General features: G+C 34.9%; 1 protein-coding gene across 5 annotated transcripts in view; it reads left to right on the forward strand.

Moving 5' to 3' along the window:
• Window positions 1–20,812, forward strand: part of CSMD3 (CUB and Sushi multiple domains 3) — a 1,221,352-nt gene that overhangs the window by 649,944 nt on the left and 550,596 nt on the right. For all 5 annotated transcript variants that reach the window (XM_021090582.2, XM_021090584.2, XM_021090585.2 and 2 more), the window contains one exon: window positions 8,398–8,510. In XM_021090582.2, coding sequence (XP_020946241.2) covers window positions 8,398–8,510 — 113 coding nt within the window. The remainder of the gene's footprint in view (window positions 1–8,397; window positions 8,511–20,812) is intronic.

Below are 20,812 nucleotides of genomic sequence, written 5' to 3' on the forward strand. Positions count from 1 at the left end.
ATGTTGCTGCAAATGACATTCTTTTTTATGGCTGAGTAGTATTCCACTGTGTATATATACCACTTCTTCCTAATCCAATCATCTGTTGATGGACATTTGGGTTGTTTCCATGTCCTGGCTATTGTGAATAGTGCTGCAGTGAACATGCGGGTGCATGTGTCTCTTTTAAGTAGAGTTTTGTCTGGATAGATGCCCAAGAGTAGGATTGAGGGGTCATATGGAAGTTCTATGTATAGATTTCTAAGGTATCTCCAAACTGTTCTCCATAGTGGCTGTACCAGTTTACATTCCTACCAGCAGTGCAGGAGGGTTCCCTTTTCTCCACACCCCCTCCAGTACTTGTTCTTTGTGTACTTCTTAATGATGGCCATTCTGACTGGTGTGAGGTGGTATCTCGTGGTAGTTTTGATTTGCATTTCTCTTACAATCAGTGATGTTGAGCATTTTTTCATGTGCTTGTTGGTCATCTGTATATCTTCCTTGGAGAACAGTCTATCCAGGTCTTTTGCCCATTTTTCCATTAGGTGATTGGCTTTTTTGCTGTTGAGTTGTTTAAGTTGCTTATATATTCTAGAGATTAAGCCCTTGTTGGTTGCATCATTTGAAACTATTTTCTCCCATTCTGCAAGTTGTCTTTTTGTTTTCTTTTGGGTTTCTTTTGCTGTGCAAAAGCTTTTCAGTTTGATTAGGTCCCATGGGTTTATTTTTGCTCTTATTTCTGTTACTTTGGGAGACTGACCTGAGAAAATATTCATGATGTTGATGTCAGAGAGTGTTTTGCCTATGTTTTCTTCTAGGAGTTTGATGGTGTCCTGTCATATATTTAAGTCTTTCAGCCATTTTGAGTTTATTTTTGTGCGTGGTGTGAGGGTGTGTTCTAGTTTCATTGCTTTGCATGCAGCTGTCCAGGTTTCCCAGCAATGCTTGCTGAATAGACTTTCTTTTTCCCATTTTATGTTCTTGCCTCCCTTGTCAAAGATTACTTGACCATTGGTGTCAGGGTGTATTTCCAGGTTCTCTATCCTATTCTATTGGTCTGTCTGTCTGTTTTGATACCGTTACCACACTGTTTTGATGACTGTGGCTTTGTAATATTTCTTGACATCTGGGAAAGTAATGCTTCCTGCTTGGTTTTTGTTGCTCAGGATTGCTTTGGCAAGTCTGGGTTTTTTGTGGTTCCATATAAATGTTTGGATTGTTTGTTCTAGTTCTGTGAAAAATGTCATGGGTAATTGGATAGGAATTGCATTGAATCTGTAGATTGCTTTGGGTAGTATGGCCATTTTTACAATATTGATTTTTCCAATCCATGAACATGGAATATCTTTCCATTTCTTTACATCTTCTTTGATTTCTTTGATTAAAGTTTTATAGTTCTCAGCATATAAGTCCTTTACCTCCTTGGTCAGGTGTATTCCAAGGTATTTGATTTTGTGAGGTGCAATTTTAAAAGGTATTGTATTTTTGTATTCCTTTTCTAATATTTCATTGTTGGTATACAGAAATGCAACCAATTTCTGAATGTTCATATTATATCCTGCTACTTTGCTGAATTTATTAATCAGTTCAAGCAGTTTTTGGGTGGAGTCCTTAGGGTTTTCTATGTATAATATCATGTCGTCTGCATACAGTGACAGTTTTATCTCATCTCTTCCCATATGGATGCCTTTTATTTCTTTTGTTTGTCTAATCGCTGTGGCTAGGACTTCCAAAACTATGTTGAAGAGCACTGGTGAGAGTGGGCATCCCTGTCTTGTTCCCGACTTGAGTGAGAAGGCTTTCAGTTTTTCTCCATTGAGTATTATATTTGCTGTGGGTTTATCATAAATGGCTTTGATTATGTTCAGGAATGTTCCCTCTATACTCATTTTGGCGAGGGTCTTGATCATGAATGGATGTTGGGCTTTGTCAAATGCTTTTTCTGTGTCTATTGAGATGATCATATAATTTTTGACTTTTCTTTTGTTAATGTGGTGTATGATGTTGATTGATTTGAGTATGTTGAACCATCCTTGTGAGCCTGGGATGAACCCTACCTAATCATGGTGTATAATTTTTTTGATATGTTGTTGGATTCGGTTGGCTAAGATTTTGTTGAGAATTTGTGCATCTATATTCATCAAAGATATTGGCTAATAGTTTTCTTTTTTGATTTTATCTTTGTCTGGTTTTGGAATTAGGGTGATGGTGGCCTCATAGAATGTCTTTGGGAGTATTCCTTCTTCTTCAACCTTTTGAAAGAGTTTGAGGATGGGCACCAGTTCCTCTTTGTATGTTTGGTATATTTCACCTGTGAAGCCATCTGGTCCTGGACATTTATTTGTAGGGAGTGTTTTTATGACTTCTTCAATTTCATTTTTAGTGATTGGTCTGTTCAGCTGGTCTGTTTCTTCTTGATTCAGTTTTGGCAGGCTGTAAGATTCTAAAAAATTGTCCATTTCTTCCAGATTGTCAAACTTGTTGCCGTATAGTTGTTCATAGTATTCTCTTATGTTTTTTTGTATTTCTGCTGTATCCATTGTGATTTCTCCTTTTTCATTTATAATTTTGGTGATTTGGGTTCTTTCTCTCCTCTTTTTAGTGAGTCTGGCCAGGGGTTTGTCAATTTTGTTTGCCTTTTCAAAGAACCAGCTCTTAGTTTTATTAATTTTCTCTATTGTTTTTTGAGTCTCTATTTTATTGATTTCTTCTTTGATCTTTATAATTTCCTTCCTTCTGCTGACTTTAGGTCTTTTTTGTTTTTCTTTTTCTAATTCGTTTAGGTGGAGGGTTAAATTGTTAATTTGGGATCTTTCTTCTTTTTTGAGAAAGGCCTGTATCACTATAAATTTCCCTCTGAGTACTGCTTTTGCAGCATCCCATAGATTTTGAGAGGTTGTGTCTTCATTATCATTTGTTTCAAGGTATTTTTTAATTTTCTTCTTGATTTCCTCATTGACCCATTGGTTTTTTAGTAGCATGTTGTTTAGTCTCCATGTAGTAGGTTTTTTCTCATTTCTTTTCCCATGATTGATTTCTAGTTTCATGGTGTTTTGGTCAGAGGAGATACTTGAGATAATTTCCATGCTCCTAAATTTATTGAGGTTAGCTTTGTGTCCCAATATGTGGTCGATTCTTAAGAATGTTCCATATGCACTTGAGAAGCATGTGTATTCTGATTTTTTTGGATGTAGTGTCCAATTAAGTCTAACTTTTCTATTGTTTCCTTTAGGATCTCTGTTGCTTTATTGGTTTTCTGTCTAGAGGATCTGTCCATTGATGTGAGTGGGGTATTAAAGTCTCCTACTATGTTTATATTCCCATCAGTTTCTCCCTTTATGTCTGTTAATAATTGTTGTATGTATCTGGGTGCTCCTATATTTGGTGCATATATGTTGATGATAGTAACATCCTCTCCTTGGATGGACCCCTTAATCATTAAATAGTGTCCTTCTTTGTCTTTCTTTATGTTTTTTTGTTTCAAAGTCTATTTTGTCTGATATGAGTATTGAAACTCCTGCTTTCCTGTCATGTCTATTGGCATGAAATATTTTTTCCCACCCCTTCACTTTCAATCTATATGAATCCTTTGTCTAAGGTGAGTTTCTTGTAGGCAGCGTATTGACGGTTTTTGCCTTTTTATCCATTCAGCCACTCTGTGTCTTTTTTTTTTTTTTTTTTTTTTACCATTTCTTGGGCCGCTCTCGCAACGTATGGAGGTTCCCAGGCTAGGGGTCCAATTGGAACTGTAGCCGCCAGCCTACACCAGAGCCACAGCAACACAGGATCCGAGCTGCGTCTGCGACCCACACCACAGCTCATGACAACGCCGGATCCTCAACCCACTGAACAAGGACAGGGATTGAACCTGCAGCCTCATGGTTCCTAGTCAGAGTTGTTAGCCACTGTGCCACAATGGCAACTCCCAGATGGAAAGTGAAGAATTTCTGGGACATTTTCAGAATATGTAGCACCTGTAACTGCCAGAAAAAACAAGGCTATATTAGCCTGAGGGAATGCTTTTCAAACATGTATTTCATCAGTTCTTACCACTGAGATTCCCTCAATCTGTCAGTTGTAAACCATGTGACATTTTTTCCCTAGCTTTCTGGGCTTTCCTTAGTCCTGTTTCTGCAGTTTCTGCATTCTATGGAGTCTTTTTTCTCCAATCCCTTTTCTCAGGTCCTAGTTTCTTAGAATAATGACATACAGATTTCTCTTCTTCAGATGAGTAAAGTTTCACAATCTGGCCAGAGTAAAGGTTATTTCCTTTAGTAATTGGTATTAACTGAATAGTTAATGTGCAGCAGTTTTTAACTTCTTTTCTTCTTCATATTTCTCTAGACTGTTCCCCAACTGAGTAACCACTGCTAAGATTTAAGTAATAGTCTGTCCTTACCAACCTATCATGTTTCTCTCCATTCAGTTTTGGATAGTCAGCAAGAGAGCCAAGACAAAGGATAGGACCAAAGACAATTTTCATCTGCCCCTGGATCTAGGCCAGTAAATTTTGAGCAAATTTTGATAAGTTGCCAACAGAAAATAATGGGGGATGCACATGTTTTATTTTGGGTACAACACTGTAGTTTCTCCCAGCTCACCTTTAAAGGAAAGTCTATGAGCAGTCCTTTCATGGTTCACCCAAGTTGTGGTTCTTCCACAGTTGTGAAGGTGTAGTAGGAATTTTCTACTTCTTGATGGGGTGCATCATATTCCGGTCCCCAATGTGCTTGCTCCATCAAATGAACAAAGTCTGCTGGTTGCAGAATTCCCTGCAATAGCTTGTGCACATACCCAAGTGTAGGTCTGACACTTGAAACATACTGTGCAGGTCTGCAAACTTCTGTAAATCAGGGAAAGAAGCTTTCATATGAATAATATCAGCTGGCAAGTTGGCTTCTTACAGGCATCAGCTTCACTGATTCTTAAATAAGAAGAGCTGGTTTTCCACACATTGTGACAAAGAAAAAAAAAGTAGAATTATATGGGTCTTTGGCTTCTTTCTCATGTTGGTATATTTATCAACCTAATACTTTTTAAAAATATAGTTTACTTTTTTCCAAGTAACTAGTGAAACTACTCTATATCCTGTCACTTTCATGTACGGACAGAGTCTTTTATTGAGGTTCTCAACACTTCCCTGAGTACAGCTCCTTATAATTTCTGCTTTTCTAGATACGTGGTATATAGAAGATAAGAGATTTCTGGAGACAGACCCCATATTAAGACACAGAGTGAGCTCAGAGCTAGATTTGATGCTTACAAGCCTGTGTTGTCAAACAGGGCAGGTAATTTAGTACCAACTAAATAAGCCGTTTAGTGACCCTTCCTTGTAGGGAGATTCACTAACAAAGGGAACCACATATCTAAAAAATCGTCGTTTCTCTATTCCCTGAAGTTATTTGAAGCAAGAAAAACAAGGAAGTGAAAGGGGAGCTGAGGGAGCAGAAGCAGCAAAAAAAGGAAGAAGAGGGCCCTGTGAGGGAGAAAGTATCTCTAATTCTCACGTTTCCTCTTCCACTCTTCTCAATCTTTCCTTCTGGCTCTCCAGATTATTTTTTTTACTTTGCTCTTAGAATGATATCCTTCAAGTAAATAACACAAATTAATTTGCTTGGAATGTGGCCCTCCTAAATCCATCACAAATCTGAAAAGTCTGTACGTATTCCCTTAAGTATTTCAAATGTGACAGAGAGATGTTAGCTGTTTAAGGGAAAGAACTACAGGCAGCATTCCTGGCTTTCCCATATTTTTCCATCATCAAAGCTAATTGTGATGAAGGGATTTTAGAGCCCAATATACCCATGCTTACCCAATAATAAAATCTTAGATTTGAAGGGATCGTTCACCTGGTTAGTATTCCAGAAGAGCAGAGCACTAGAAGGGAAAGTTTTTACAATCGAGGATCTCATACAACTGTTGTGTGGCTGCAAGAACTTCAGCTGGTCTAATTGATGGAATGCCATATGTATCCTATCCTCATCACCAAATTATTGGGGAAGTATAATTAAAAATAAAATCTCCTGCTGACTCAGTTAAGTCTCGCCACAAAATGTAGAAAGAAAGGAACACTTTTAACATTAAATGAGCATTAGACCAGACTAATGGACACCATAGGCAGTCTGCTAAAGAGATTGCAAAGAAAACTAAATCTCATCCTTTACATATCAGGCAGATACATTCCATTTACATACATGCTAATTGTCCTTACCAAAAGGGAAAATAGAACTTCTATCTTTATGACAAATAGGAAATTAATATGGAACTCTGTGCCTAGGCTTAAACTCCCAGAGAAACAGAGAAACAGGGTGACATTTTCCTCGATGTTCACATTTCGAAGAGCTAACGCCAAGGGCTTTAAGAAAGGCAGTCATGAAGTGCAAAATTGACATGAGGCTTGTTTAGCTTAAAAAATTTATTTACATCTATAAGAAACATATAATTTGTAATTTCACATTTTCTAAGGGAAATGCTAAAGAGAAAGGGGGATTTTTCTTTGATATCAGGAAAATATTTAATTGGTTTTTTTTAAAGATTTATGTTTATCCTTATACCACCAATGGATTGGGAACTATCATGGCTAATAGGAGAACAAGTTAACAACAGAATAATTAGTCTGTTCTTTATGAACTGACAAAATTATATGTACTAGAGGTTTTTGGCTGATAAAACATTTCATGATTAGGATGGATATCAGGATATAATAAACAGGGATAATCTTCCATAAAAATATTTTGATATTTACTATTAGATTGTTGGCATATTTGATATAGTATAGCTGATGCACATCCTAGAGTTTTAATTTCTTGTCCCCAATTTATAATGGATTTACTCTACTTTCCCTCATGTCTCTGAGCTTGAGTCCTCATTCTTGCCCATAAACTTATCTCTCTGCTGTAGCTCAAAAAAGGCTAGTACTTATAAACTCATCAATTTGAAAACTGAAAGTTCACATGGCACAAAGTTCATTTGAAAACCATTTTCAAATGAAAATGCATATGTGTATGTATATAAATACATATAGATATGCACATACAGTACAAAGGAGAATGAATAATCATGTGTCTTAGAATAATTTTAAATTTGCTTTGGCAGGAGGAAAGTGAATATAATCTAGAATTTTATTTTATCTTACAGTATCTTTATATCTCACATTCCTCAATATTTTACACAATAATTAAATCATAATATTTAACTGTGTTTATTTGTGATAGATTCCCATAAATTTTGTAATGCTGGATACTGGTGACATAGCTATGTCGCTAATGCAGTATGCTGATGATGATGAGTTTTGGTGGCTGACAAATGAGCAGGACATTCTGCTGCCATGGTCCCTGCAAGGATGTGGTCTTCCATGTTGCCCTCTGCTGGTCTAATTATGCTATGGCCCACCACTCCTTTAGAATACCCTGAAGGGAAACTTTATACCTTCTCCTCATGCAATTTTTTAGAAATCTCCATGGTTTTACCAGGAAAGTAGACAAAAATTTAGGAATTCTTCTTTTTAAAACCTATCTTTTTAGTATGCAATTTGGATTTCCCTGATATTATGGATATTTTTCTCAGCAACGAATCCATTGTTTTCCTCTTTTTGTTTTCTACACACTTTTCTCTTAAAGGTCTAATTTACTCATTTGCTTTCCTCCTTTGTGTGACCCTTGGCTTCAGTTCATATATGTGACTAAAACATTATTAATGAAAGAGGAAATATTAAGTAATTTCCTTTGTTAGGGTTTAAAGTAGAGCATTACTGAATGAGATTAGTAATGCATAGATTTAGTGATGCCTCGTCAAATTAGCAGCTTACTCTTTAAAAAAATATATTTATAGTAAAACATACGTAACACAACAAGCCTAACATCAATATTCTAAAAGGTTATATTATATTCCTTGCCATTTTATTATTTTGCACAGGACTTAAATATTTTTCACAATGTTTCTTTAGAACAAAATTCTATGAAACTTGAGAGGTTAAAATGAAATGTATTCCTGGAGTTTAAACGAGAACAACTTATATATTTTTATAGGTCCATTTTTTCATTTCAGTTCAAAAAGTAGTGTAAGATTTTCAGTGGTCTGAAATTTATATCTTGCCTCCAGGATATGAAAGATCTATCCTACTTAAATACATAAAATGGCACCTGTTTATAATAAACCTTGATCACTAAATTGTATGGTTTATCTATTCTGTTATATGATCATATATAGTCTTAAATGTAAAACTGGTTTGTGATGATAGTTGTACAACTATAAATATAATAAAATTCATTGAGTTGAAAAAACAACATACTTGTAAGTTTATCTGGCTGTTGTTTGTTTCTACCTAAGAGAGTATTGAGAAACACATTCTTCTTTTAATTTGCATATGGAGGATGTTTTAATAATCTGTTTCTCCTTTATTTATCCATCTCTTTTTAGGCTTACTGGAAGCTTTGTCCCAGACTTAATAGTGAGCATGAGTAGCCAAATGTGGCTTCACCTTCAAACAGATGAAAGTGTTGGATCTGTTGGCTTCAAGGTTAACTATAAAGGTAATGATAAATTGCTACTATGAGAAATATATTATCTTAATAACATCAGAGAATACTTTAAATTCAAGTTTAATTGCATCTATAAAGTAAGTTTCCCAGAATATAAGCAAGAATATATTTCAACAAAATACTTTCCTCCTTAAATTAACTAAAAATGTTGATTTCACTTTTCTTTAAATATAACAATTTTTTTTCTTTTAAAATGTGTCTGTTCTGCATACCTCATCTCTCCCTTTGTCCGCTATACAATGCTGTGCTTTAGTGACTCTGGATGCCTTGCCTTTCCCAGCATACACAATGTAATTTTATAAACTTTATACAAATTGCCTGGGAAAAAACTCCCTACTAATTATTAAGTATTTAAATATGAAGTAAAAGACTTAATTCCTCAAAGAATCCAGGGTACCGATGCTGATCATGATGATGATTTGTAACTTATCCGTGAACCTCTTAGATTAAATACATGTTGTCATTGTTCAGATCATTAGCTCGTGTTGAATTGCAACTGCCCATCCCAATATTGATAACAATGCAGATCAATTATGAATTATATGTATATAGCAAAACTTTTGTTTTAGATCCATTTATAAGCGATAGATGCAAACACTGTGAAATCATGAATATCTTTGACACGTGGTTAACCTTGATTAAAATCAAATAGAGGCAATGCATATAAAGATATATACAGTATACTGATTAGAAATGCAGTTTTAAAATTCTGATGGGAAAAATATGTGTACGTTATTAAGTTCAGTTGAAATCTGTGCTTTAACAGATGAAAATATAAAAGAGACCATCAGAATGTTATGCAGCTTGAATTTACTTTTTTATATTGTAAAAATTTATTCTCTATCTTATCAGGTAAACAATGGATTATTAACTAAAATAATTCTCACACTTGCATAATAATAACTTATTTTTTCAAACATTGGCTAGCCATGCCTTTGTGTCCAGACACAGGCAAATGAATGCATGATGTTGTCAGGGAGACAGGATACATGCATTCTGTGTTTTTAACTTGAGACTAAATTTGGTAGTATATTAATTTGAATAGTGCAGGAAATCTGTCTAAGTGTCAGTTTAAAAAAATAAAAAGGTTAGCCCAATTATAACGTTAAATATATTCTTCCTTCATTTTAAATCCTCATTCATCCCAGTAAATAAAAGTTACAAAATTTAAAGGATGATCAGCTTCTTTCGCAAGTATCTATGCCTTGATTTTTTTTTTCTTTTCCCCCTACATTATAATCCTCTTGGTTTTAGCGTTTTCTTTATCTGTGAAAGTTGCCTATTAGAAATCTGGTGGTCATTTAAACCTTAGAAATTGTATTAATCATTAGCAACAACACTTCAGCAAAGAATACATTTATTAAAGCTCATTAACACTTTAGAGCAGCAGGGGAGTCCTATGGATGTTTTCAACACTCTCTGGTCTACTTCAGTTCAAAAGCTGGAACTACATAGTAAAGCAGCAGAATTAGGAATTATTTTGTTTTGTTCTCTGCTCAATTTTCGACAAATAATTTAGATAGATAGATATATATACACACATACATACACTTGCGCTTCCTAAGGGTCTGCTATGGGCCAGCTAATAAAAGAGTTGTTGAATATGGAAAGAACAGCCAGATAGTCTCTCTCTTAGAAAGATCATACTGTAGTGACAGAAAAATATACCCAACTATTCATACACAAATATACACAGAGATGAGATATTTGAAACAAATCCAGGAGATTCTTAGTGCATAATGCCCTTATTCTTCTCCCTTCCTTCAATCTGGTCTCTTCCAATCTAACTTCCACACTGTTAAAGGTGATCTCCCAGCAACGGAGAGGTAATCATATTATACTGCAGCTTAAAATGTTTCCAAATTTTTTGTTTGTTTGCTCAGCTTTTTAGGGCTACACCTACAGCATATGAAAGTTCCCAAGCTAGGAGTCTAATCTACAGCTGCTGGCCTACACCACAGCCACAGCAACGCAGGATCCTAGCCGCATCTGCGATCTACACCACAGCTCACAGCAATGCCAAATCCTTAACCCACTGAGTGAGGTCAGGGATCAAACCTGCATCCTCATGGATACTAGTCGTGTTTGTAACTCACTGAGCCACAACTGGAACTCCCGTTTCCATACTTTTTTTTTTTTTTTTTTTTTTTTGCTTTTTCAGGGCCACACCTGCGTCATAAGGAAGTTTCTTTGCCAGGGGTCACATCAGAGCTACAACTGCCAGCCCTTGCCACAGCCACAGCAATGCAGGATCCGAGCCTTGTCTGCAACCTACACCACAGCTCATAGCCACGCCAGATCCTTAACCCACCGAGCAAGGCCAGGGATCGAACCCTCAACCTCACGTTTCCTAGTCGGATTCATTTCCGCTGCACCACGACGGGAACTCTTGTTTCCATACTTTTAATTGCCAGAGATAAACTCCAAAACCTACATAGATCTTATCTTCCAGCATTTTTTTTCTCCTTACAATCCAATTTTATAAAATTATCCATAATTCTCTGCACCTAGCAAGTTGTTTCACACTTCTCTTACACTCAGTAAATTCTTTCTGGAGCCATATTCTAACATTAACTCAGCATCTCATCACTCGCTCTTTGAGACAAAGTTCAAATATTTCTTCCATCTCCCTAACTCCACCCTTTACAAAAGAACACTTCCTCTGCTTATAAACTTGTATCATATAGACTACATAAGAGGTTGAAAATATGTCATAGTCATCTTTATATTTCCATTAGCAACCGCTTGATATACCAGCCATAGCTGATTTATGATTATTTGTTCAGTAAAGCTGAACAAATGATTTGGCCTATATAATGTGATGTAATACATGGTAAAGTATGTCCACAAAAGTTTAGTTTACTATGATATTTTTCCTCATGTGAAAATCATGCTCTTGCATCCTCCATAATGTAAAAACTGAACTCACAATTGAAGCAGGGTTCATTTTGAGAAGTTTCAAATTTTGATTTGCAGATAGCTTTGTCAACATCACCTACTAAAAATAATTTTCATGATTACCATGCTTTCAGTTAAGTAGTGTGTTAGTTCTAAATGGAACACCTGCTAAAAAGCCTTTCCAGATTTGATCTAAAGATATCTTTTTTATCATCTATAGATTTTACATGAGATAATATTGAATGTAGACCTCCTGTAAATTATATATTTTTTCGTACATTTTTTCTTTGAGAGTAAGAGAGAACCTAGCTGTAAATCCATTTGGTCATTTTTACTCAAAGGTGAATATTTAGGATTTTTTGTTTGTTTGTTTTTTCCTATGGCTGTAAGGCTCTTTATTTCTTGGATTAATATTGGCCATTTATGTTTTGCTTGAAATTTCTCTGGGATATAGGTAATAGATTTCAACTACATTGACATTTCATATAGTTTATTTAAAATTGTTATTTCTAAAAAGTTAATAAAGATATCTTATCCAGGTAATTTACTTATGGTGTAAATTAATTCCAAAGAGTATTTTTTTTTTTTCTTTCTCTCTAAAGAGTCTGCTTTTGTGTTTACTCTATAGTCTTCTACTTTCTTCTAGTAGTTGAACTACTTCAGGCTTTGTTGAATTTTATCTCTTCCGATTCTGTATGACTCTATGGTTTTGGGCTAAACTAATCAGAATTCCTTTTGAAACAGTTATCAGTCTAGAATCTGGGGCAATTGATATAGATTCTAGGTGAAAGAAAATCTTTTTTCTGAGGTTGTGATCTCTTAAGGGTCATTTAACTTGGTGCTACTGGTGGCCAAATTTTGTTACCTATGTCAATAACATGCCAACAGAGACAAGGCAGAATCTACAGTTGGAAGGAATGAAAAACAGTATTGTGGAAAAACGTTGAAACTTATAGACGCCTGAGGGAAATACTAAGCCTTGGTTCTCCAATTGTATAAGGCTATAAACTTTTCCTTGTTTAAGCCACAGTGAGTTCCAATTTCTGTCACTTTTAGTTAATTAAATCCTGATTAACATACTTTCCATCTCTTTGTTATTTAGCTCTTAACATAGAAAAAAGGCAAGATATATTTATAATTCAGTACTTGAAGAATCAGATATATTTCTTTCTTTTTCATTTTTTATTTAAAAATTTTTAGCATGAGGAAACATAGATGAGGCCCCAGGAGAGTATGCACTCATAGAAAGGAACAGTTATATTTGAGAAAGTAATATTCAACACATTCTTTGCTTTTTTCAGGAAAGGAGTCAGAAACATTACAGTTCTGTAATTTCCTTCTACTAACAGAGTACATCCATAGTGGGCAAAATTCTTTGTTAATCTTAGCACCTGTGCCTTAATGCAATTATTTATGAATTAAGTTTTGGCCCTAGATTTTTTTTTTATTGTTGTTCTCAAATCATATCATGAGATTGATTGAGATGCTTTGAAAATAGCATCGATTCCTTGGTTTTTACATGACTGTGACACTGAGACATAATCTTGCTTAGTTATCACTGAAATCATTTGTTGGATAATGGAAAATTACATAAAATGTTTTGGTTATTTTCTCTGCCTTAAGATTTCTGTTATGAATAGATCAGAAATATACCCACATATTTATAGTCAATTGACTTTCAAAAAAGGTGCTAAGGAACTCAATGTGGAAAAGATATTCTCTGTTATGAATTGTGCTGAAACATTTTGATACACACATATGAAAAAAAAATCTTAACACTACCTTAACTCACACTATGTACAGAAATTTTTTTTTTCCCACTGTACAGCAAGAGGATCAAGTTATCCTTACATGTATACATTACAATAACTTTTTTTTCCCCCACCCTTTGTTCTGTTGCAACATGAGTATCTAGACATAGTTCTCAATGCTACTCAGCAGGATCTCCTTGTAAATCCATTCTAAGTTGCGTCTGATAAGTCCAAGCTCCCGATCCCTCCCACTCCCTCCCCCTCCCATCAGGCAGCCACAAGTCTTTTCTCCAAGTCCATGATTTTCTTTTCTGAGGAGATGTTCATTTGTGCTGGATATTAGATTCCAGTTATAAGTGATATCATATGGTATTTGTCTTTGTCTTTCTGGCTCATTTCACTCAGGATGAGATTCTCTAGTTCCACCCATGTTGCTGCAAATGACATTCTTTTTTATGGCTGAGTAGTATTCCACTGTGTATATATACCACTTCTTCCTAATCCAATCATCTGTCGATGGACATTTGGGTTGTTTCCATGTCCTGGCTATTGTGAATAGTGCTGCAGTGAACATGCGGGTGCATGTGTCTCTTTTAAGTAGAGTTTTGTCTGGATAGATGCCCAAGAGTGGGATTGTGGGGTCATATGGAAGTTCTATGTATAGATTTCTAAGGTATCTCCAAACTGTTCTCCATAGTGGCTGTACCAGTTTACATTCCCACCAGCAGTGCAGGAGGGTTCCCTTTTCTCCACACCCCCTCCAGTACTTGTTCTTTGTGTACTTCTTAATGATGGCCATTCTGACTGGTGTGAGGTGGTATCTCGTGGTAGTTTTGATTTGCATTTCTCTTACAATCAGTGATGTTGAGCATTTTTTCATGTGCTTGTTGGTCATCTGTATATCTTCCTTGGAGAACAGTCTATCCAGGTCTTTTGCCCATTTTTCCATTAGGTGATTGGCTTTTTTGCTGTTGAGTTGTATAAGTTGCTTATATATTCTAGAGATTAAGCCCTTGTTGGTTGCATCATTTGAAACTATTTTCTCCCATTCTGCAAGTTGTCTTTTTGTTTTCTTTTGGGTTTCTTTTGCTGTGCAAAAGCTTTTCAGTTTGATTAGGTCCCATGGGTTTATTTTTGCTCTTATTTCTGTTACTTTGGGAGACTGACCTGAGAAAATATTCATGATGTTGATGTCAGAGAGTGTTTTGCCTATGTTTTCTTCTAGGAGTTTGATGGTGTCCTGTCATATATTTAAGTCTTTCAGCCATTTTGAGTTTATTTTTGTGCGTGGTGTGAGGGTGTGTTCTAGTTTCATTGCTTTGCATGCAGCTGTCCAGGTTTCCCAGCAATGCTTGCTGAATAGACTTTCATTCTATGATGCCATCATCACCCTAATTCCAAAACCAGACAGAGGTACCACCAAAAAAGAAAACTATCGCCCAATATCATTGATGAATATAGATGCAAAAATTCTCAACAAAATCTTAGCCAACTGAATCCAACAACATATCAAAAATATTATACAACATGACCAGGTAGGGTTCTTCCCAGCTTCACAAGAATGGTTCAACATACACAAATCAGTCAACATCATACACCACATTAACAAAAAAAAAGTCAAAAATCATATGATCATCTCAATAAACACAGAAAAAGCATTTAACAAAGTCCAACATCCATTCATGATCAAGACCCTTGCCAAAGTAGTTATAGAGGGAACATTCCTGAGTGTAATCAAATAAATTTAATTAAAATGGATTCTAGGCCTAAATATAAGAGCTAAAGCTACAAAATTTAGGGGGAAAAACTAGAAGAAAAGCATAGTTAGCTTGGCTTAGGGAAAGTGTACTTAGCAGATGTAAAGCATATTATATGTTATGGACTGAACTGAAGCTTATATGCTATGAACTGAGCATATTATATGTTATGGTTTGAGATAGCAGACCAAAAGCATATTATATGTTATGGACTGTTCCCCCCCCAAAAAAAAATTCATATGATGATATCCTAACCCGTAATGCTCTGGTATGTGGAGGTGAAGCATTAGATTTAGATAAGGTCATAAGGGTGGGACCTACATGATGGATCAGTGCCCTATAGACACAAGAGAGCCTGCTCTCTCTCTCTCTCTCTCCAGGTAAACACACTGAGAAAAGACCATGTGAGTATACAGAAGGAGAGTGCTTGTCTGTAAGCCAGAAATAGAGTCCACACCAGAATCTACCATGCTGGCACCCTGATCTTGGATATCCCAATAGGAGTTATTAATGAAGTTTAATAACTCAATAACAGATTAAAGCAAATAATCCAGTTCAAAATCAGCAAAAGAACTGGGCAGTCACTTGACCAAAGTAGAGATACAGACAGCAAAAAAGCATTTGGAAAAAAATGTTCACCATTATCATCATTAAGGCAATGCAATTTAAAACCACAAGGAGATACCACCATATACCCACTAGAATGGTGCAAATTAAAAAGTATTGCCTTGGTGAGGAATAGAACAACTGGACTTCATAAGCAATGTTGGTAAGAACATAAAATGTTATAACCACTTTTGAAAACAGTTTGACAGTTTCTTAAATTTAAACCCATGCCTTCCATACAACCCAGCCATTTCACTGCTAGATATTTTCACATGAGAAATGAAAGTAAATGTCTGTACAAAGACTTTTGTAAGTATACATAGCATACATACATACACACACACACACATAAAATATCCCCAAACTGGAAGCAATCTGAATGTCTGAATGTTTATCCATACGTGAGTAGAATACTCACAATAGAATACTACTCATCAATTAAAAAAGAGAAAAAATAAAAAATAAAACTATTAACACATGCAACAACATGGATAAAAATCAAAACCATCATGCTCAGTGAAAAGAACTAGACAAAAAAAGATGTATATCCTACATGATTCTATTAACATAAAAAACTAGAAAACTCATTGTAATAGCAAGTAGATTGTTTTGTAGGTACTGAGATGACAGGAGGAATGGATTACCAAGGGGCCAGAGAAACATTTTGTGGGTGATGGATATCTTCATTGCCTTGGCTATGGTAATGGTTTACAGGAGTACAGATATGTTAAAATTGATCAAGAAGTGTCTTTTCAATACGGTCAATTTATTGTTTTTCAGTTATATCTCAAGCTGTAAACACATTTCTGTGTTAATATTACCAAGTAATGTTTCAAAATGAAAACTAATATAAGCCTCTCTAATTTTATTATTATTTTGAGAGAAATAAAAAGATTATGAGCAAAATGTTTTGACAGTTTTTGATAAGAAAGCAAGAACAATGTTTCATTTAAAATACCTTTAAGCAGAAGAGAGTAATATATTCTCAGAATTTATTTTTTAAGTCCTAAAATGATTGCACTTTGCAGATTTCAAGTTTTTCTTATTCTTTTTTAAGGTATTACGAATGAGTGTCAATAATATAATAGGATTATAATAAGGGAAATTTACACCCAAGCAGAAAAAGAAGTGGTGAAAATTGATTGCATTCATTTTTCCATTTTTCATTAAAACACTCTTAGTCTTGTGTATGATGATCCAAAGTAAAAATTCATTATAATCAGCTACTCATTTCTTAATCCTGCTAGTACCTGCCTAAGAAAACCTGACTTGTTCTTGTGAGGAACTATTTCTTATTGAAACTGGAAACATTCTTTTTTCTCCATTTATATGAGATTTTTAAATTTTTGCTCCACTTACATGATTTTCTTCCATCTTTTTATTAGGATATTTCTCCAGAAGTCACCATTTGTGGAATCCCAATATTAAGTCTTGCTATATTTCTGATTAGAGTCAGTTTAAAAAGGTATTCATCATATAAGATATTTACATAGTGTAGATACTCTGGTATATGGCAGAAGAGCTAATGATATGTGTGCATTTTTATCCTTTTTAATTAGTATATTGAACCAAAGTTTCTATACACTCCAACTGTAACCCCATAAAACCACAATTCAGTGAATTGTCCAATAAATATATCAAACTGTAATCTACAAAAGAGCTCACTGAGATTAACGTGAAACCAAAATGGCTTTTGATATAAAAGACTTATACATGTAAGTGTAACTGGGTCACCATGCTGTACAGTAGAAAAAAAATATATGTATAAATAAATGATAAAAAAGTCAATATTCCAAAAAAAAAGCTTCACAAGTCATTTATAGTTAATATCAAGTTTGGGGACATGGTAAATAAAAAATACTTACTATGATATTAACAACTGATCCTTAAATATTTAGTTTTAAAAATATGCTTTAAAGCTGAAAACTAATAATGAGTGGATATTAAAGATCTTTTGAGACTTTGTTAGAAATTTATGAATTCCCCTGAATCTTCCTATGTATTTCTTAGTTTTCCAGTGCTATAAAATCAAATTATGGAAATAAAATTATGTAAGGCACAATTATATTATTTTTAAAATTATATAAATATTACCTATTTTCTCATATCCTGTTCTTTAACTAAAATGAATTCAATTTGATGAGATCAGAGTCATCTAAAGGACATGCTTAGATGATGATTTGATAGTCTCTTCAAAATGCACTCTGTAAATAATAAAAATAATTTTTAATTATATTGAAAATAAAATTAAACTTTTTAGTTTTTAGGAACTAAATTATTTGTCATATACAGACATAATATTAGCATGCTACAAAATATATTTCAGTGTTTGTGTGATTAGATTGGAACCTAAGTTCGTTTGTGTAAATAGCTCTTTTTCCTCTGGGCTGTGCCATGTACATTACTGATTCAATATTTTCAGGAAGAAAAGTTCCCCTATATTTAAAACAAGGAGCTTGGATTAAATAGTCTCTACATTTCCTTTGAATTCTAACATTCTTTTATTAGATTTGATAAATTGAATATTGATATGTTCATTGTTTTGCCCTAGAATATTATACTCAATATTCATTCATTGCATAAACTAATATACCTTCAAAGGGACATTCTTTATGTGAGTTCTGGGATAAGTCTTTCAGAATTTACTCCAGATGTAACGCCTTTCTATCTGATGGTGGTCAGTTAACATAGAACCTGTGTGCCTTCTTGGCTTTTCTCATTATTGCATCTTTTGAGATATTTCTTCTATTCATATCATTTTCCTTTTCTTTATTGAAATCTTGTAATCTGCTAAAAGTGTTTCTCATTCTTGAAACAATTACAAAGTAACATGTATACAGCATTTTGTGTGGAATTTTCATGATAACATTTCAATCTGCCCTCAATATAATGAGGGCTTTTAAGCATGACTCTTGAAAATTTACATTGGAATAAGATGTATTCTCTTGTTCTTTCTCTTTATTAGCTTAAAAGATTTGTTTTATTTTATTTTATTTTCCATTCAATACAATTTCTTTCAGAAAACTGCTCCTAAAATACCCAATTTGACTGTGTCCAATTGGTCGTGAGAACTAAGCCCTTTGTTTCTACACCCATAGAATGAGAATGAGTGGCACTAGAATAGTAAAAGTAGTGTCAGTTAAAAAATATACATTGTGTTTCAATATGTGCCAGGCCTTGTGAAGAGGATAGGGTACATAGTAAAAATTTTTAAAAATTAAAAAAAAATAATGAAGTCACTGCTTTCATTCTAAGGGGACAAAGACTGACATTTCTCAAATAACTGTAACTGTAAAGAGTGATAAGAATGACATAATGCCATTTGCAGCAACATGGGTGGAACTAGAGAATCTCATCCTGAGTGAAATGAGCCAGAAAGACAAAGACAAATACCATATGATATCACTTATAACTGGAATCTAATATCCAGCACAAATGAACATCTCCTCAGAAAAGAAAATCATGGACTTGGAGAAGAGACTTGTGGTTGCCTGATGGGAGGGGGAGGGAGTGGGAGGGATCGGGAGCTTGGGCCTATCAGACACAACTTAGAATAGATTTACAAGGAGATCCTGCTGAGTAGCATTGAGAACTATGTCTAGATACTCATGTTGCAACAGAAGAAAGGGTGGGGGAAAAAAGTAATTGTAATGTATACATGTAAGGATAACCTGACCCCCTTGCTGTACAGTGGGAAAATAAAAAAAATAAAAAAAATAAATTAAAAAAAAAAGAATGAAAAAAATAATATGTTTTTGGGAGACTATAACAAGGCACCTAATGCAGGCCTCAAGGAAAGCTTTCCTGAGGAGATGAGCTTGTACTGAGACCTGATGCTGACTAGGAGTTACTGAGGCTGGAACCTGGGCAGCATGACCAGTGTGTGCAGAAGACAAGTTCCATTTGAGCAGCTGATAGAATACCTGGATATATGGCAAAAATGGAAAGAGGGAAAGCTGTGGTGTAGTCCTGGGAAGGGCTTAGAGATGGGTAAGAGCAAGTCATGCTTTTGTGCAAGGCCAGGTATCAGTCTGTGAGACTGAAAGATGTCCATTTTCCTTGACAAAAGAACATTCTGCACACTCTTAGGTGGGCTACTCACCCAATTTTCCCCTGAGGACAGGAACTGGTATTTATTTAAATAATAGAAGATTGGAGCTAGAAAAGATTTTGAGATAACTGAATCAATTATATTCATTTCCTCTCCAACAAGGAAATTGAGTCTCATAAAGATTGATTTTTCTCACAGTCACTATAAGTAGTGCTTGAGCCCAAAATGAAAGTATGAGCTATTGCTTTTGAAAGGGTCACTTTCTATTGCATTAAATTACTTCGCACTTTGCATTTCTCCATGTATCCAAGATATGTACACTTGGCTGATTGACAAATACACTTTTGTGGCTGTACAAGGCCTTTGTCAGATAATCTATAATCATCACAATTTGTCATCAAAGTAATGTGTCTTTTCCCTCAATGCCAGTAATAATTTAATTTTATACATGTTATATTGATGGCTATTCATTATATCCACTTTAATTGAGGAAGATATTTTCAAATCAAACTGTAGTATCAGGGACTTCCTGTCCTGACTCAGTGGAAACCCCGACTAGTATCCATGAGGACACAGGTTCAAACCCTGGACCCTCTCAGTGGGTTAAGGGTCAGTCATTGCTGTAAGCTGTGTGGTAGGTCACAGATGTAGCTTGGATACCACATTGTTGTGGCTGTGGTATAGGCTGACAGCTGCAGCTCCAATTCAACCCCTAGCCTGGAAACTTCCAGGTGCAGCCCTAAAAAGAAAAAAAAAAGCAGAAAAACGTGTAGTATCAATGCAAGCAAAAGAATCATTAGAGACTGAAATGTTATTTATTATATATTATAAGCAGAAGTTAAGAATTTTGGAATAGTGCCTATCTAACTGTGTACAAAGAGGTACATGTTTATATAAATGGTTTTCTGAATGTGGTACTAGGGAGTTTATTGGTCACAGCGGTAATCTCCACAACCCTCAAACTCATTAGTTTAAACAGTAATTATTTATTTTCACAGCTCTATGGATAGACTGAGTGTGGGCTGATCTAGGCTGAGTTTAACTCCATGTATCCATCAACCATACATACATGTTTAAAGATCTCCTAGTATCTGGTCTATTAAAATTCATTGGCCAAATTAAATCACATTGGCAAGCCCTGATTTAAAAAGTAGGAAAGTGGCTTCTGCCCAATAAAAAGGGGAGAAGAAGAGAGTAAATGTTTTAAAATAATCTGATTTTCAGTGCTAA

Source organism: Sus scrofa, chromosome 4 (assembly GCF_054392235.1).
Source record: "Sus scrofa isolate SSC_HxYL_T2T_F1_AM1 chromosome 4, Sscrofa_HxYL_maternal_Yorkshire_Landrace_v2.0, whole genome shotgun sequence".
Classification (NCBI taxonomy): domain Eukaryota; kingdom Metazoa; phylum Chordata; class Mammalia; order Artiodactyla; family Suidae; genus Sus; species Sus scrofa.